Source organism: Aureobasidium melanogenum (genome assembly GCF_000721775.1).
Source record: "Aureobasidium melanogenum CBS 110374 unplaced genomic scaffold scaffold_18, whole genome shotgun sequence".
In the NCBI taxonomy this organism is placed as follows: domain Eukaryota; kingdom Fungi; phylum Ascomycota; class Dothideomycetes; order Dothideales; family Saccotheciaceae; genus Aureobasidium; species Aureobasidium melanogenum.
In genome coordinates this window covers 452,487-470,601 of record NW_024470070.1, presented here as the reverse complement: position 1 = coordinate 470,601, position 18,115 = coordinate 452,487, and the positions used below count along the sequence as shown (strand labels likewise).

The following is an 18,115-nucleotide window of genomic DNA, read 5'->3' as shown; positions in this document are numbered from 1 at the left end:
GTGAATCGAAAGAAAACTTGGGAGGAAGAGGAAGGACTTTACCAGGACTATATCTCCTCAAGCAGGAGCATTGTCCTTACGTTACAAGAAACTCATAGGCCCCTCAAACTCCGTTGTGCAAACGCCCTAGAGCAAAGTGTTCACGTGGGAATATCGAACCACAGCAGAGGTAATGAGCAAAACGTGCGAAAGGATCGCAAAAGGCTTGCAGGCCATTAGTCACAGTATGAACGATGAACACATTCTTCAATTACCATGGGGTAATGCGACATGATCGAACTGAAACTATGGGGTAATGGCCAAGCCCGTGTCGGCAACCAAGGAGATCTCGTGACGACTTTAGAAGCTACTTTTTCAATCACTCTGCCCAAACCGTTTGTTATTGTGTAAAAGTACCCAGCACGGTGGCATGATCACGAAGCGCTAGGAAGAGGGGTTGTTTTGCAAAGCTGTGAAGCGAAGACCACCGACAAGATGAAGAGGTGAAGTTGGAAGCATGCGCTTGGCAAGGTGGCACCCTTATTGCGTGGCATTGTGTGATACAAAGGCGAATTGACGTGTGTTGACGAGATCGCGACACGACAAGGCTGTTGAACTCGTCGTCTATGTGGTCACTCATGTTGCAAGCAAACAGACCAGAGGCAAGACGCAAATGGTGCAAGCACTGGATCTAACGGACAATTGGCACGTGTGATGGTGCTGACGCGGAAGTCGGCTCCTCGGTCATGAAAAGAGATTTTTTCTTCGGAACTGGGCGGTATCGCCTGCCAGCAAGTCGGGTAGAGTTTAACACAGCTTGTGCAAGGGGTCAAATGGATAGAGAAGGTGTTACAGACGGTGTGTTTCGTGGCGTCATGGTTTCTATACGAGCGGAGGTGTACAATACGCCTGAGGCTTAACGTTCCCCAAATTTGCAAAGCCGAAGCTAGGCGGGGAGTTTCTGGAGAAAGCTGGGGGTGGATGGGGGGAAGACGCCAAACAGTTTGCTGCCACGCCAGTCTAGACATTGAAAACACGGTCACCACCAATCCGCATTCGGAAAAAGGCACTGCGGTCCGCCAGCCTAGCACGTAGACCGCTGCTCGTAGGAGGAGCGGTGCTTGTGGATTGACCGGGGTCACGCATCTCCTTGAGCTGTGTTTTGATCACATCAAAGAGATTGAGATGGGCAATCATAATCTCACCGCTGTTGAAGGCGTCAAAGATGTAGGAATCTGTGCGAGGCGCCGTCGAAGCCAACAAAGCCTGCCTCTCGTCAGACTCTGCTTCTGGCTCAACGAACGACTCGGTGTTTGCTGACGAGTCGCGAGTTTGGTTTAGCGAGTGCAGCTCTTGATCAACTGGCTGATGGTCGGATCTGAGCTGGCCTCGCTCCTCAAAGTCGTGATTCTGGACTGCTGTTGGAGGGGTTGTGGTGGCCGAAGTCTGTTGTTTGACTCGCTGACGAGTCGTGGTTGCGGCCAGGTGAACAAGCTGCATGAGCAGTATCAGAATGTCCAGCAAGACTAGATGTAACTTTGATGTGGGGCCTTTCTGGCCAACAAAATCCATAGCCAGACCGCCATGCAGGTAGCCTCTGGTAGCCTCGCTAGCCTCGGGACGGTCGAGGACGATGTGCAAGAGGATGATCAGCAAGTTGGAGCCAAAGATGGCAGCGAGGTAGGGCCTGGGATGCGGAGGTTCGGGAAGAAAGGCAGGTTTGGGTGTTAAGAAGATGAATTGTATAGCGGCCCGGACTAGGAAGCGCGTGAAGGAGCAGCTGCGAGGCTGTCAGCATGACACTGGAGTGAGATGGGAGTCGTAGTGGCGCACTCCATGTAGTAGACGGCAGACAGCTCGGCATAGATCAGAAGGTCGATGTTGCGCAGCAGGTCCTGCAAGAAAGCATGTCGCTTCTTGTTGAAGGTGGCCTTGTTGCGCTGCAGGCGCTCTCTCCTGGTCGCATCGTCGAGCGGAAGCGACGACGCAGGCTCATGGTTCATTTCCGGGCATTCATGTGTTGCTGTGTCGTGTCGCTCGCATTACTCGAACATCATGTACCGTACATACAAAAAAGAGCGACGGGAGTGTTTGAAACGACCAAGTCGCGTCTGCTTGTGCTGCGACTTGTTCGTATGACGCTGGCTGGCCCTCGCCAAGTCCCCCTTCCTCTTTGGGCGTTGATTGTGTGTCGCGCTGCGACGCGTGCGCCTGAAGTCCAGCCGGAGTCGAGCATTTCATCTTGCTCATTCACATCACCTAGCCATGGCCAATTTCTTTGATCTAAAGGCCCGCAAAGCCGCTGCTGCTGCTTCTGCCACAGGAGAGGGTTCTTCCAAATCTGCTGGCCCAAAAGTCGACAATCGCTTGCAACCATGGGTCGAGAAATAGTCCGTCGCCAATCCTCCACTCAACACTCAGTAGCTAACTTGCTTTCAGTCGCCCCAAGTCGCTCGACGATGTCTCTTCGCAAGAACATACAGTTGATGTGCTCCGCCGTACCCTCCAGTCCGCCAATCTCCCACACATGCTTTTCTATGGTCCTCCTGGTACCGGCAAGACCTCGACCGTCCTCGCTCTTGCCAAACAGCTTTATGGCCCTGAACTCATCAAGACCCGTGTCCTCGAGCTCAATGCTTCAGACGAACGTGGCATCAGCATTGTCCGCGAGAAGGTCAAGGACTTTGCTCGCATGCAATTATCAAATCCTCCTTCTGGTCCCGCAGGCGAAGAGTACCGCAAAAAGTATCCCTGCCCGCCCTATAAGATCATCATCCTCGACGAAGCAGACTCCATGACACAGGATGCTCAGTCCGCTCTGCGTCGCACAATGGAAACCTACAGCAAGATCACTCGCTTCTGCCTCATCTGCAACTATGTCACACGCATCATCGACCCTCTAGCCAGTAGATGCAGCAAGTTCAGATTCAAGAGTTTGGATGGTGGAAATGCTCGCAAGAGATTGAAAAACATTGCCGCCATGGAGAAGGTCAAGCTTGATGATGGAGTTGTCGATACTCTGATCCGCTGCGCTGAGGGCGATCTGCGAAAAGCCATCACTTTCCTGCAGTCAGCTGCTCGTCTGGCTGGTGCAGAACAATCAAAACCCGACGACGATGCCATGGACGTTGATGATCAAGTCACGGCTGGTTCGGTTTCTGTACGGAGTGTCGAAGAGATTGCTGGTGTCGTTCCTGATCGCACTGTCTCCCGCCTCGTCCAAGCCTTGCAGCCCAACACTCGAGCTTCGGTTTATGATGCCATCTCTCGTGTAGTTCAAGACCTAATCGCTGAAGGCTGGAGCGCCACACAGCTAGTGTCACAACTGTACGAGCAGATCCTCATGGACGACTCTATCGACAACCCCAAGAAGAATCGCATTGTCATGTCCTTTTCACAGACCGACAAGAGATTGATTGACGGAAGTGACGAGCACCTCACTATTCTTGATCTGAGTCTGCAGATTGCCAGCGCTCTAGCTGGAAGCTGAATTGCTGAGTCTTTCTTCTGATGATACTTTTCTACTGACTGCCAACTACAACCATCTCAGTAGCGACCACTGAACAGACTCGGCAAGACACCCTAGAATTTTGCTGCTCAAGTACCAGAGCGCCAGCCGATGCTCTCGCTAGGTCAATGGTATGGCCATGGCTTCAAATTGCCTTCTGCTAATACCGCCCCATGTAACACTATATGCTTAATGACCAATTCAATCCATATGTTTTATGAGTTCTGTCTACCGTATCTTCATGACGTGAACACTCTTTTGCAATGCCTATTTGAGAACATATCCCGCTTTGTCACGTCCATGTCAAGAAGTGCACCAGTGTTGATAGTAGCGTGAAGGTTGTGAATAGGGGGTATAAATTTAAGTCTGAACTAACAACAACGCAGAAGGGGAATCAGAGGCTAAGAGATGGTGCACTTGACAGGCAAGCCACAAGGACCAGACTTGTCGTGCTCCTCCTTGTGCTGGGGCTCGGTCGAGGTCTGCTGCTTAGGTGCTTGTGTTGTGCTCTGGCTGGGCTCAGTGACTGGAGCCCCACCACCAACGGCCTCCTGCTTGTTGTTGGTCTCCGCACCCGCGGCGCCATCATGCAGTCATGCCATGTTCTGCTTGGTGAGGACGGTCCAGAAGGCCTTGCCCTGCTCGTAGGCGAGCGAGAGCTCCTTCTGAGAAGGCTGTCTGCTGCCGTCGGGACCAGCGAAGGTACCGGCACCCCAAGGAGAGCCACCACGGACCTCGGTGAGGTCAGCAAGAGTACCAAAGACAGTCTTGTAGCCGAGGGGAACGAAGATCATGCCGTGGTGAACGAAGGTCGACATGGCGCTGATGATGGTGGACTCCTGACCACCGCCGGGGGTGCCAGTGGAAACGAAGGCACCAGCGTACTTGCCCCAGAAGGAACCGTTCTGCCATTGGCCACCCTGGAGGATCATTAGTATATGTTCAAGGCTTCACGCATGATGTAGCTTACAGTCTTGTCCCAGAAGGTCTTGAACTGAGCGGGCCAGTTGCCGTATCTGGTGGGGATACCGAAGAGGAAACCATCGTACTTCTCGAGAGTCGAGGGGTCTGTGAGCACCTCGTATTGGGCTCCCACGGTCTCGGGAGTACCCTCGATCTTGTAGATGGTGACGTTACCACCAGCCTCTCTGATACCTCTGGCCTCCTCCTCGACCAACTGCGAGATGTGGCCGTACGCCGAGAACTACATGCATGTCAGTCCATTGAGCTCAATTGGAAAGGCCCAAGCTCGAGCTTCAAAAAGTAAAGAAGACCATGATGGGCGAGCATAGGAGGGACTTACAAAGACGATAGCGACGTGGGGAGCCATTTTTGATATGTGTATAGCAAAAGCTATTAGGGATCAATCAAAGGATAGGTGGATTGAGAGATGAGACAAGGAGAAATGTCAGTTGGCAGGGATGGGCATGCGAATATATACATTGTTTATCCCACTTAACTCACATTTAGCAAGCGGGTCTTCGTTTCGGGCTGACAAAGTCTAGATTGGAAATTTAGTGCTCATTAATGTGAGCTAATATGTCCAGATCGAGAAAGCTTAGGCCAGCTTAAGGGGTATTTTCTCCAAGTGCCGACTGTGATCGAGTCAGCTGGCTGCTCAATCCGCGATCTTAACTCGCATTTTGCATCTTTCGCGATATAAGCAAACAATAACTCTATTCCGCACCGCGGAGAGACATCGCGCCCGGATCCATCAACGTGTTATTGTTGGAGCTCAACCTTCGTGTTTCATGAAAGGTCGAGTGGCACACTTTGCTTTGCACGCTTCGTAATATTGTGGTTAGGTCATCATCAATGCACGATAACCCAACTTGGTACCTACTGAATGAACCGAGCAAACTGGCCCGAAAGATGAAGCGGTTGCTGTTCAGATGTTGATCAACCCCGTTTGCTGTTGACACAGAAGGTGCTGAATCTTCCCTCGTGAAGCTTGGGTCACCCTGGACCATATACTACAGCTTTATTGAACTCCCTTCTGGTCATTGTGCAATGAACACCTGCTGCTAGAGATCACCGATGCCCAGTTGATGAGCCTACCAACTGAATGGCTACTATGATTACGTTGATGTCGTTTTTATGCAAGTGTATAGTTCTACTCAACGCTCGTTGAGAGCTACCGACCCAAGCTGTTCGGCTTCGGGGCTGCCATAGCCATAAACCAGTGATGGGACAAGAACCCTGTACTTTTATATCCTCCGAGGTTGAAAGCACTCCATATTCTACCTCCGGTGTCTATGAAAGAACCATTTCTCTATATCCTGGTTTAAGGGCAGCTATTCTTTAATTGCTAAAGAATCCAACCATCCCGGAAGTTACCGTGCGACAGGACGCGCTGTAACGCGGACTAGATGCTCGGATACCTTGACGATACATCGCCTTGCTGTATCAACATCTGCCTGTCATTTCCTATTGATTTGAGCTCGGCTCACTGCAACTCACGAATTAATTCGTGAGCGATCGATACCTTCAAACGCTCGCGCCGCAGGTAACCTTTTCGCTCACTTTCCTTTCACTTGTTGCTTGATATAGCAATCATGCAAGTGAGTTGACCATGACCATTTGCTAATGATCATCAAGCAAACTTCCATTGTGTGATGTCGTGAACATAAGCCAGTTCCAGCCCTCAAACATGGACATCTCCGACCATTTGATGGACGGCAATGTCATCGACACGACCGAGATGGACCCGTTCGTGCTCGACATAAGATCTCCTACGGCGCGAACAAAACATCAGAATCTGTTGAATGGTCAGCGAGACGACGTATCTAGATCACCTTCCTTTCGACAAGAAGTAATCCCATTACCTCAAAAGGGTATGGCGCACCTCCCGTATTCGACTTCTCAGACTGGACTGGTCTATGATGTTCGCATGCGCTTCCATGTTGAAGTGCGCCCTGAAGTGAACCAAGGAGTACACCCAGAAGATCCTAGGCGCATCTACGCGATCTACAAGGAATTAGTAGATGCCGGTCTAGTTGACGACCCCAACACGGTCAGCCTGGCGCCATCCGTTCTCGCAAGAATCCCAACCAGATTCGTCACAAAGGAGGAAGTCTGCGCGGTCCACTCAGAGCGACATTACGACTGGGTCATTAGCCTAGAAAATTGGGACAATGATCTTCTACACGACGCTGGTCAGCAGATGGACAGCATTTATCTATCGAAGAACTCGCCTATGTGTGCAAGACTTTCAGCTGGAGGCGCTATCGAAGCATGTCGAGGAATCCTGAACGGCCATGTCAAGAATGCCGTGGCTGTCATCCGTCCGCCTGGACATCACGCTGAACACGATGAACCAATGGGGTTCTGCCTCTTCAACAACGTTCCTATCGCGATCAAGGCTTGCCAAAAGGAGTTTGGTGACAAATGTCGCAAAGTCCTGATCCTTGATTGGGACGTTCACCATGGCAATGGCGTACAACAGGCGTTCTACAACGATCCCAATGTGCTATACATTTCCCTGCACGTCCACCAAGGAGGAAAGTTCTACCCATCTGGTCCTGCTGGAGATCATCTACACTGCGGTGAAGGGGCTGGTCTGGGAAAGAACATCAACATCCCGTGGCGAACAGCCGGGATGACAGATGCTGACTATCTTCTTGCGTTCCAAAGAATCGTCATGCCAATTGCACAAGACTTCGACCCTGACCTAGTAGTAGTCTCTGCTGGCTTCGATGCTGCAGAGGGCGATATGCTAGGAAAGTGCCATGTTTCACCTGCTGGCTATGGCCATATGACACGTATGCTCATGTCGTTAGCCGATGGAAAGATTGCCGTGTGTCTCGAAGGAGGATACAACTTGAGATCCATCGCGATCTCAGCTCTAGCAGTCACTCGCACGTTGATGGGTGAACCACCCGGAAAAATCGTCACTACGGTAGCTACACCCTCTGCCGTGGATACTGTCGAAGAAGTTCTCCGCCAGCAGGCATATTACTGGCCGTGTCTATACCCCAGGAACCCTTCTCACAGGCTCAAGAAGCTAGGAAGCGAGAGAATGCATGACATCGTTCGGGACTATCAAGCTGCATGGCTTTGGGAGAACCTTGAAATGTCGAATCTATTCATCGCGCACAGCAAAGCATCAAGGAGCTTCAAGAACCAGGTGTTGGCGACGTAAGTAGTCTGACTATTTGGCTACACTGTGACTGACATTCCATCCTAGCCCCAATCATTACGAAGCTCGCCCACTACTTGTCATCTTCCACGATCCTCCAGAGCTCACTGGGGAGACTGACCCAAGAACTCGAGAACTTCAACTACATAACACGTGGCTGGTACGCACCGTTCATCTGTCCAAGCTCGACGCACACTGACATTAGGTGAAGACTGATTCCGTCAAGCAATACACACAGTGGGCGGTCGACAAAGGATTTGCTGTCATCGACATAAACATCCCCAAGCATGTCACAGAGCCCGACGATAGCCATGAGTACGCCGCAGAAGCAGACCCACAGCAGAGAACCGATGAGACTGAGTCACTTGCCAAGTATCTGTGGGACAACTACATCGAGTAAGTCAATCGTCGAAATACTATTCCCGTCGCCTTGAGAATCTGGCGGCTGACCATCTATTAGACTGAGTGACTCGAACCACGTTTTCTTCATGGGCGTCGGTCAAGCCTACTCAAGTCTGATCGGCTTCCTCAAGAAGAACGACAGATGTCGGGAAAAGCTAAGAAAGATTATTGGCTTTATATCCGATTCATGTCCCCTGCCATCATACAAATCCGCAACAGACGATTACCTGGATCGATGGTACAAAGACACGTCGAAGATTTACGTCGCTGCAGACCACTATTTGTGGGAGAAGCACAAGATGAAGCCTCCATCTAGGAAGTGGGGCTCATTGCAGAAGAGCGACTACAACGACATGCAAGAGATGCTTGCATACCATCACAAGGAAGTCACGGGTGTCTTGAATGCGGAGATCAGCGGGTGGCAGCCATCGGACGTACCAGTAGTCGTGGCCAGTGAAGTGGAGATGTAGCATTGCCACAGGCTGCCTACTTTACGTATCTAGAACTGTATCAGAGCCAGATCGCTGTATGTCAACGACCAGCGAAGTTTCCAGAAACCGATAGCGCCTGCAACAAGCACGACGTAGTATGCAATCGTCCAGGCAACGGACAGTCGCTGACCATGTGTGCCAGTCTGCAATGCATCAGTCACACTGCCATCGTAGTGTGTTTGGTCTACCATTTCTTCTCCTACTTCCTGTCCAACACGGCCCCAGAATCTAGGCAAACCCATCCAGTTGCAGAAACTGTGGGCAAGAATGCATGCCACGAGCGAGCTCGTGCGCAAGTAGACAAAAGCAGCGATAAAGCCGAACAGCGAAGTGTAGAGGAATTGGAAAATGGAACGAAGCAAGCCGGGCAGTATGACCGACGGCGTTAGAGCAGTAGCCAGATAGCTTGCTCCAGGGCGCCGAGAAGCATTGATGTGTTCATGCAGATGATGCACATGAGCCACACCGAAGATCAATGGCGAAGTGAACGTTATCCGCAGAGCGGATGTCTGTCACGAATGATTAGAAAGTGAATGGATAACGCGACAGTTGAAAAAATGGCTACGTACCTGAGCCAGTAGAAACAAGGAGATTGCAAGACTTCTGAACACCACTTCTTCGCTTACAGGGCCAACAACAAGATTACGCCAACCTATAAGGTCGTCATAGACCGTTTCCTTGATTGCAGTACCTCCCCAGCTTCTCCATTCTCCTTCGATGATGGCTCTTTCAAATAGAGGACCTGCAAAGAGGATGGCTACAAGGAGAAAAGACTTGGCAGTATCGAGAACGTTTACAGGGTACACACCGAGTAGATGAAGTGTCTCCCCAATGGTAACATGACCTTTGAGAGAGAGCACACAGACAGTGATGACTACGCTGGCCACACAACTCCAGACTACAGCGCGGATGCGCGCCTCAATGACGGAAGGGGTGTTACGATTGGCGATCGAATTGCTCCGCAGGGTGGGTGAAAGGTAGAAGGGGGCAATATAGATGATTGTGAAAAGGACGGTTAGGCCACCCGCCACGTGAAGGCTGATCGCTGGCGCTGTTGCAGAAGATAGAGGTCAGTTCGTGCGTTTCTATCTGACAACGCCGCTTGTCGATTAGCATGACACGCCGGGTAGATAGTCATGCCGCTTCATATCTTTTCTCTATTTTTCTCTCTTCGGCTGTATCGATATGGACTTACTCGTGGGTAGCATGTTAGACAGAGGCCGAGAATGACGAAAACGCTGCGAACGCTGAAATCTCCTTCTTGCGCGAGATGTTTTGATGTGAGAGATTACACAACGGTAGAAACAAACGGCAGGCTCAGGAATGGTGTGCGGCAGGCGGTGTCGGCGGCCAACAATAGCAAAGGGGAAGCTGGAGATGACGAAACGGCCAGCAGTTGAAACGCTGCTTAAAGTTATCCACAATCGACAGCGTAATCACTCCGTCTTGGACGTTCGAGGTTTGTCTCGAGAAAGATTGAACAACCAAATGTCAGTCAGCCTCGATGTTTGAGAAGAGCATGGAATGATGTAGGCGTTCGTCTCGGATGCTGGACAAGAAGTGCGCCCATGCTTCTTAACCCAAGCCCGCGGTTGCCAGTGCGCAGCTTGTTCGCGTGTGCAGGTCCCGCCAAAGAGGATCGCACGTTGCGCTGGCTGGTCTCTCGCAATTTCCTAAGCATGTGTTTTTAGGATGATCGGTGAGCCAAAAGCTCGCACGAGCAAGCTTTTGGCGACACCCGTTTGGGGCTTCGCGTATCGAAATGTTGTGCAGAACCATCTCTTTGCGCGTTGCCTATCGCCGTCAGACACGACTCGACAGCGTTTCAGGGACGGAGCACGTCGCTTCCGCGCTACTAGGCCCCTTGGTGCCGGCAACTTGGACGCCTCATTGAACCGGCCATCCTGACAGCTTCTTGTCCGTGTGGAACTCATCTCCCACAACCGGTTCAGGGCGTAATGGCTACTGTATGGCCAGTAGACCTTTTTGACTCCTATGGCACGGACGTAACTACTGCTTTCATATGGACACGACTGTCTGCCACTTCTGACGGCTGAGGTTTGGCTCTTCATCAGTCTCTCGTTTATCTCACCAGTTGCGCTCTTCACAGCAGCCCTATAATAATATAACCCGACCCGCCTCTCCCCGCAGCTATCGTGACTCGCCATCTTCTCTGCGTTGTCCAGAATTGTCCCTTAACCGCCCGTCGCTCCTTCTCAACACGCTTGCCAGCTTTTTTCCTTCTCGCCCAACTCGACGCGTTCGAGTCTCTGGATTTATCTCCGTCCGCTCTTTTGAAATGTCGCACTATTAGTGTCTATTCCGTTCATTGTTCCGCCTAACGATACCCTGTCACTCTTTTATTCCACCAATATTTCTCGTTTTTACACTCATTTCTAACTCCACATGTCTGGCCGCGTATTCTCTCCGCGGCAGTCCATTGAACTGGACAAAAATGGCAGATTCAACCTGCGACCGGCTTCCACCAAAAGTCGTAGTGCGCTGCATGAACGAACCCCCTCGGATCTCAATCGGGAAAATGGCGAACATCCTACTATCCGACTGGTTGGTTCCAACAACAGTCTAAAAAATGTCTACAACAAGAATCCTTACCCACACAAGCCCGCTCAAGTGCTACAGCCCACCAAGGCTACAAAGCACGGGTACACAATTCAGAATGATCAAGGAGTCTCGAGTCTCAACGCCAAGGTACATGACAAGCTGGATCCTTCTGCTGGCCAGTCAGGAAGGCTTTCGGCGCAATTTACCAACAACAGATACTCTAAGCGCTCCTCGAATTTCTCTCAATCAACTACAACATCTGCTGCGGACACTTATTGCAATGACGATTCCCTCTCTCCAACGAGTGCCCGGTTCTCGATGGATGGAACTCTACGAAACACGCCAACACCTATCGCATCTGAAGAGCGCGAGAAGGAAAGACTCAGAGAGGAGGCTCTGCCAGCTGTCGTAGAAACAAGTTTTGAAGCGTCTACCATACGTCCTGTATCAGCGTCATCATCATCTGGTCCAGGCTCACGCGGCTCTGATGCCCCTAGAAATGACGCTCCGAATCCTCAAGCTGGAAGATCTGTATCCCTGGCCACGACTAGCGCATCAGGATCATCAGGCCCAAATATCGAAGTCTACGATGTGAGCTCGCCTTCTCAGTACTCGAGCACGCCGCCGGAACACTCGAGATCTAACTCGTATAATGTCATTCATTATGCCAAATCTACTGAAAGTATGACATCGGTACAATACGCCCAAGTTCGGCCACCCACGGCGCAGTCGCAGTCTGCAAGCAGTGCCTGGTCATCTAGCGAGGCCGAAAACTTGCCACCACTTTCCGTTGCCAAAAAGCGAACGCATATGCATTCTGCGTCAGCTGGTGTAGTGCGCATGTCGAACCTCTCCACCATCGCATCCGAGTCCGAGCCTTCCAGCCAGTCAATAATTCGTGATCTCAGCAGTTCAACGGCCGACATCTTCACATCACCACCAGTGGTCAACCCCTCATCGCAGTCTGGAAACTGGTATGTTAGACGCCAAACCATCGGCTCTAGCTCATATTCGTCAATCATGACCGACAGCAATTACCAGACCCTATCGACCGAGAGCTCTCGTTGGGAACTGAACAGAGAGAATTCGGCAGTGCCAGAGCCTTTGTTCTCAAGCAGCCCTCGTGAAGTACAACAGCTGAGTAGCCCAATTATCACTCACCCGAGCTCGTCAGGCATCCACGAACTTCCTACCGACTTCAAATCGGAGCAAGATGACACTATTGCCGAACTTCAAGCTCATCCGTTGCGTACGCAAAGATCGGGTCTGATGTCCCGAGGCAGATCAGCTTCTGATCCTCGCCCTGCATCCGCGCGCTCCAACTATACCCTTGCAACAACTTACAACCCTGATCGTGGATCTCAAGGCTCTTCCATCTTTCCACAATGGGCCAAGTCTTTCTACCGTGGAAAGCTGCACTTCCCTAACGGAAACGAAAGCACTGTCAGTCTTGCTCTCTCGGACGGACAATTACCTCCTCACCACCAAGCCCCTCCAGCTATGCGCATGCTTCCATGGGCCCATCATCGACGCTGGGAGAGTGCCGGAAACAGCTTGATGAGCCTGCAGCAGTCGTCTCAAGGAGGCACACCCCGTAGTACCTCTCCCAAATCTTCTCATTTCCTTCCAAGCATCTTCCGCCCTTACCGACCTCGAGCGAATATGAACCAGAGCCAATCTACCAACACCATGTCCTCTGTCACGCGGAGTAGTAGTCTGGCGGAGTTGTATGTTGATGAGAGCCAGCTTGATTTCAGCGACATCGACAACGACAATGATACCGCTAGCTCAACCTCAAGTTCGACCGACAGCATGGCTATTACCGTTATTCCTCGAGGCAGGCACAGCTCTGCGCCTACCTTCCAGCCACCCCGTCGACAGAAAACAGTCAACTCTGGACGCGCGATACCCCGCGAGCAGACGTACAGCTCCTCCAACTACCCTCAATCCCTTGCCGCCAGCCACATGTACAACACACCTCCTCATCTCGCCCCTTCTCGCCGTCTTTCCCACCGCCTCTCTACCTGGCGCGCTCCTAGCTTCGACGAAGCCCTCAACAGCCTTGTCTTCTCTCGCGGCAATCGCCAAATACTCTTCTTCTGCCTTGGTTTCTTGTGTCCGCTTTTTTGGATGATCGCAGCATTCCTTCCATTGCCACATAGGCCTATGGAAACCACCATGACCAACCTTGAGTCCACCCAGGATATTCCCGAGCTCGAAGGCGAAAAGACCGATTACCCTCATGGTTTGCAAGCCGAATTGAGAAACTGGAATCTAGAGCGCAGATACCTCAAGGCTCGATGGTGGAGAAACCTCAACCGTATAATGAGTTTTGTGGGAGTCGCTCTGATTGGCGCCATCATCGCTCTCGCTGTCGTCGCCTCCAAGTAGGCGATTTGGCCCCTCCAACTCTGGTTACGATTTATGTTTTCATTTTCTTGTATCTTTTGTCTATTTTCTTGCATATACCCCGGCGGTTCTCGTACCGACATATTTTTTCATCGGCAGATCTCATGAGGTCAATTTCTAGCAGCACAGCTGAAGCAGCTGCATGCCTGCGCAAAGGTGTACATTCCTACACATGACCAACGCAACTTACCAGCATCCTCTTCAAAAGGACATGGATAATGTATATAGAGAAACTTTACATCACATAGATGATCATCCTTCTTGGATTGAGCAAAAATCAAATCAAATCAAACTTACCACCAAAAGAACCAAAGAAATGAACCACATCTGTGCCAAACAAGTGCCACCAAGTCAAGTGCCAGAAGGCGATCTCTGAAACCCAGCAATTCGGGATATCGATGCCGTGGCAAGCGTGGTCCAAGCGATATTAAACATGAAACCTAGGTTGGATACTGTAGGTCCAAGCACTCAGAGGCACCAACCCACCACACAAAACACCTTTCTGGAAGACTTGGATGGTTCATAGAAGTCACTCGTGTTTCAAGACTTTCCAGAAGGCGTCCAAGGTGGTGTGTCGTTTCGAATCACACTTCTTCAAGACGATTGCCCGCTGGTAAGTTCAGTGAAGGATGCGCTTCAATCAACAAAAGAAGATGCATGTTTGAGAGGGAAAGAGATGAAGAAAATGGTATCATGAAATTACAAGCAAACCCCTCTCAAAAGTGCCAGACTTTATTGCAAGAAACGCCAATCGCTATGCTGTAAGAAACTACATCTATGATCCACCACTCTTTTAGATCACTATGCACAGTGACAGCACAGCAGCAACCGCAATAGCTAGTGAGGAAGCACCGCTGAATGCAGGCGCCGTATTCAAGTAATACACCGCACCAAGGTAACTGCAAGTCACCTGTCCATCGTCACTTCTCTGGCCATAATCGACTTCAAGCCCTCTGCCCGGGTCAGGACAGCCAAAACCCAGAGCAGCTGGACAACTACGCACTAGACTGTAGCACAAGTCCTCACAGGGCAGGACCTCCTTGTACGGGCCAGGAGCAATAGTATCGACGATAATAGTCGGATTGCGGGAGCTATTGGTGGCTTGAACAGAGCCGTAGGTTTGACGGAAGGCAGCGCTGTCACCTGGGGCAGAGATCATGGGAATGTATTGCTGATTCAGCTGATCTTGTATTTGCTGAAACATGTCTGAATTGGGCATGCTGCCGATCGAAGAGGAGGATGAGTTGATGGGCTTTTGACCCATGTTGCGGGGTTGCAGCCATGGTAGAGGAGAAGAAAAGTCCTCACAGCGTGGCATAGTGACGGCACAGAGCCACTGCTTGTATGCATCGGCACAGTCGTCGCAATTCTTGGCGGGCGAGTACTGGGCTGACAAGGTTGTATTACAGGGAATTTGCTGTAGTGACTTGTCAAAGTTCTCGTACAGGCCGGCGGCATACGAATCGTATACAGCGCTCAGAGAGGGCTGGTCTGGATACCTTTCCGGATTGCTGGGCACGGCATAGGCAACATCGTGGCAGAAGGTCAAGTTGAAGACGAGAGCACAGTTGTTGTCGGCCTTGGTCTTGAAGTTGACGGCCTGCCAGACTTGACCTCCACCGCCAACAACGCCACTGCCTGTCTTTGTTGAGTTGCCTTCCATGGCTAGAACTCCGAAGTACGAGGTACTGCCATTCAAGTCCTGAATGTAGAACTGCTCTTTAGGTTTGTGGCCTAAGCCACGAGTGATCATTCCCGACTGTACAGAGCTTGAAGCATTGTTAATGCTAGCATGGGTCATGCCGCAATAGCTGTTCCGCATACCATCAAGACTTCTTTCGAGAGTGGGCTGGACAAAGACTGTGAAGGGCGAAGTGAGGTTCATCCACTGTTGGTAGACAAGATCACCGGGGTTGGCTTGAGTCAAGTTGTTTGTGACAAGCAGAGCGGCATGGGTGTCGGTATCAACCAGATAGAGGAAGGGTGAGTCAGGATGGGCGCCATGGTAGTAGTTGTCAATAGAGGCAGCGATTTCGTAGTTCCAGATGCCAGTAAAATTGGCGGGCATTTGGGGAGCATGGACTGACATGTAGATATCGGTCGTGGCGTTCATCGAGTAATTGGCAAAGCCCTCGTTAAGGGTGATGGCGACTTGTCTATCGGCAGGAGCATCTGGGCCGGGCTCTTTGTTCGAGGTAGAGTTGGAGACAAAAAGGGTGAGCTGAGGTGGGAGGGTCGTCTGATTTGTCGAGCCATTCCACTGAGGTTGTAGACAAGTGGTGACGGAGATGTAAACCAGCCTGGTTGCGGGATTCTGGCGCTTGTAGATGGTGCCAGAGTCGCCCGTATCGCCATCGTCGATAGGGCTAGGAAGACCAGGAGTGTGGTTCGCATAGGGAGCCCAGAGCGACGAGTTGGTGAAGTGCCAGATGGTTGTGTTGCCAGCCTCAATGTTAAGCAGCCCGGGCACGTTGCTTCCGCCCAGCGTCACGACATCTCCCGTAGCTCTTTTCATGTGTTGTACATCTTGTTCGTCTGCCTGTGCACTTTCGTATACATCTTCTGCATCGTCCAAGTCGTCTAGCGAGTCGAGCGCGTAATCGTCCAGCACAATGAGCGGGGAGGCAGCGTTCGGAGTTTCTATCTCAGAGGCGTAGGCGAAGTGCGGGTTCCAGAGGAAGAGATAGATGGACAGAACCAGCAGCGATGCCGCCAGCGACACAGTAAAGCGACACTGTAACGGACTCAGCTTGGGAAAGTGCATTGCATCGCAGCCTGCCTGGACAGTCACTTTGTACAATTCCTCCCCTCTTGCCCTTTCCACTGCTTCACGCTCTTGGACCCTTGCCAAGACTGCAATTGTCGTAAGCATGTGAAAGTGCTTCGCCATAAGCTGCTGCTGCTTTCCTCTAAAACCATCAACAAGTACACATTACTCATCGATTCTTCCTTATACTGTATCAACATGACAGTCATTGCTATAATCTTACATCCGGTCCTCCTATATCGTCCTCCACAAGTTACTCCCGCCATGACCTCCCCGCTAAATGCTGCATGCCACGACCTTTGCACTTGACACATGCCCCGAACGCCTTGAGAATGAACCGCCCGTCTCTTGTATCAAAATTCTCTTTACATCATACCCATCATGGGTGAGCTGGCGTATGCCATGGGTCTGATATCGGGGTGCTTGACTGCATCGAACTGCTTGAACTGCAGTTTGTAGTTGTCCTCGATGTTGATGAAGGCGCCTCTGTTGCCTGTTGAATCGCAGTAGTTGGGTGCCGAGAAGATGGTGATGCACTTGCTGTCGTGTTCTTCCTCGTAACCGTCCATTCTAACCTCGTGACTTCGGATAATGGCTTCCAGTCCATTCTTCTCACAGAATCTCTTGGTCACGTCAGGTCCGAACTGCAATCCCACTCCACGCTTGCTGGGTCCTCTTCCTGGAGCCGTCTGAGGATCTGTCCAGAGCATCTCCATCATCAATCCACTTTGCCCGGGTTGTTTCTGGTTGTGTCTGTTAAGCTTTCTAACGTCGTCGAGTGTGATATTGTCGTCTGAGAAGAGGCCTCCGTGAAGAACAAAGAACTTGTCACCGATCAGCGTAGCCAAAGGCAGTGCGCTGAAAGACTCCGAGAAGAGCTTGAAGGTGCGCTCGTTGTACTTGGCCTTGCATTCACCCTCAAAGCCATACATTCTGTTCATGTCGTCTGTCTCGTGGTTGCCGCGGTTCAGGAACATTGACTTGGGGTACAGCCACTTGTAGGCGTATAGCAGAAGTGCGATTTCGCAAGACCAGCTGCCTCTGTCGACAAAGTCTCCGTTGAACAAGTATGCGTGGTCGGCTGAGGGACGTCCGTTCATTCTGAAGATCTCCATCAAATCAAAGTATTGTCCTACAGGAGTTGTTAGCAATTTGGCCAGGAAAATTAGGTAGCCCTAAGAACGAACCGTGTGTGTCACCACAAACAGTGATTTTCTTGCCCTTGTCGACATGCGTCTCTACCATGGTAGGTTCATTGTAGCAAATGTCCTTGACGGCCAGAACAATCTGGTACACGTATTTTAGAGGCAGCTTCTTGCCATTCTTGAAACGCTCAATCATATCCTCAACGAATTCCAGCGTCATTTCGTCTCCCAGCTTGACACCGTCATAGTCGGAGGGAATGGCCATGTTGGCCAGGTCGAGGCCCTCGGCGGCTGAGGGAGCGTCAGGGGCTTCAATGGCCTTGAGAAAGGCATCGCGCTTAATAACCTTCTGGCAAGCATCGTGTTGAGCGCGGGCGACCTTGTCCGAGGGCTGCTTCTTGACAACAATCTTCCAATCGTGGATAGCGTCGGAATGTCTCAGGATGGCGGTGTTGGCGACGGCGCGGCGGTAGTAGGCCTGGTCGAGTGTCAGTAGGAGAGCACGTGGACGGGTTGAATTTGGTAGTTCGCACCTTGACAAAGTCAGGGTTCAGCTCGATAGCCTTTGTAGCGTCCGCGATAGCGTATCCGTATGCTTCAAGTCGAATGTGAGCCTGTTGTCGTCAAGTTAGTGGGGCAGACGCAGAAGATAGGATTGCGACTTGTTGCGAACCTGGGCTCTGTTGGTGTAGAATGAAGGCTCCTTGTCGTACT

The 18,115-nt window shown here is 51.2% G+C and overlaps 7 protein-coding genes across 7 annotated transcripts; 3 read left to right on the top strand and 4 right to left on the bottom strand.

Annotated features, from left to right (window-relative positions):
• Window positions 1-999: 999 nt before the first annotated feature.
• M437DRAFT_86534 (DUF1746-domain-containing protein) lies at window positions 1,000-1,982 on the bottom strand (the record flags this gene model as incomplete). The annotated part of the gene is made up of 2 exons (XM_041028479.1): window positions 1,000-1,759; window positions 1,813-1,982. The coding sequence occupies 2 exons, from the start codon at window positions 1,980-1,982 to the stop codon at window positions 1,000-1,002; spliced, it is 930 nt and encodes a 309-aa protein (XP_040877846.1).
• A 262-nt stretch (window positions 1,983-2,244) lies between these two features.
• Window positions 2,245-3,469, top strand: M437DRAFT_67986 (P-loop containing nucleoside triphosphate hydrolase protein; the record flags this gene model as incomplete). Its single annotated transcript, XM_041025029.1, has 2 exons — window positions 2,245-2,369; window positions 2,419-3,469. The coding sequence occupies 2 exons, from the start codon at window positions 2,245-2,247 to the stop codon at window positions 3,467-3,469; spliced, it is 1,176 nt and encodes a 391-aa protein (XP_040877845.1).
• Window positions 3,470-3,888: 419 nt separating this feature from the next.
• On the bottom strand, window positions 3,889-4,817 carry M437DRAFT_53584 (flavo protein WrbA; the record flags this gene model as incomplete). The annotated part of the gene is made up of 4 exons (XM_041022551.1): window positions 3,889-4,053; window positions 4,108-4,407; window positions 4,458-4,691; window positions 4,791-4,817. The coding sequence occupies 4 exons, from the start codon at window positions 4,815-4,817 to the stop codon at window positions 3,889-3,891; spliced, it is 726 nt and encodes a 241-aa protein (XP_040877844.1).
• Window positions 4,818-6,323: 1,506 nt separating this feature from the next.
• On the top strand, window positions 6,324-8,497 carry M437DRAFT_53512 (histone deacetylase clr3; the record flags this gene model as incomplete). Its single annotated transcript, XM_041022537.1, has 4 exons — window positions 6,324-7,624; window positions 7,674-7,785; window positions 7,837-8,021; window positions 8,086-8,497. 4 exons carry the CDS (start codon window positions 6,324-6,326, stop codon window positions 8,495-8,497), a joined length of 2,010 nt encoding a protein of 669 aa, XP_040877843.1.
• A 29-nt stretch (window positions 8,498-8,526) lies between these two features.
• On the bottom strand, window positions 8,527-9,726 carry M437DRAFT_77178 (uncharacterized protein; the record flags this gene model as incomplete). The annotated part of the gene is made up of 3 exons (XM_041026754.1): window positions 8,527-9,027; window positions 9,088-9,569; window positions 9,714-9,726. The coding sequence occupies 3 exons, from the start codon at window positions 9,724-9,726 to the stop codon at window positions 8,527-8,529; spliced, it is 996 nt and encodes a 331-aa protein (XP_040877842.1).
• Window positions 9,727-13,045: 3,319 nt separating this feature from the next.
• Window positions 13,046-13,471, top strand: M437DRAFT_53751 (uncharacterized protein; the record flags this gene model as incomplete). The annotated part of the gene is made up of 1 exon (XM_041022584.1): window positions 13,046-13,471. One exon carries the CDS (start codon window positions 13,046-13,048, stop codon window positions 13,469-13,471), a length of 426 nt encoding a protein of 141 aa, XP_040877841.1.
• An 811-nt stretch (window positions 13,472-14,282) lies between these two features.
• M437DRAFT_53675 (uncharacterized protein) lies at window positions 14,283-16,253 on the bottom strand (the record flags this gene model as incomplete). Its single annotated transcript, XM_041022567.1, has 1 exon — window positions 14,283-16,253. The coding sequence occupies one exon, from the start codon at window positions 16,251-16,253 to the stop codon at window positions 14,283-14,285; it is 1,971 nt and encodes a 656-aa protein (XP_040877840.1).
• Between the last annotated feature and the right edge of the window lie 1,862 nt (window positions 16,254-18,115).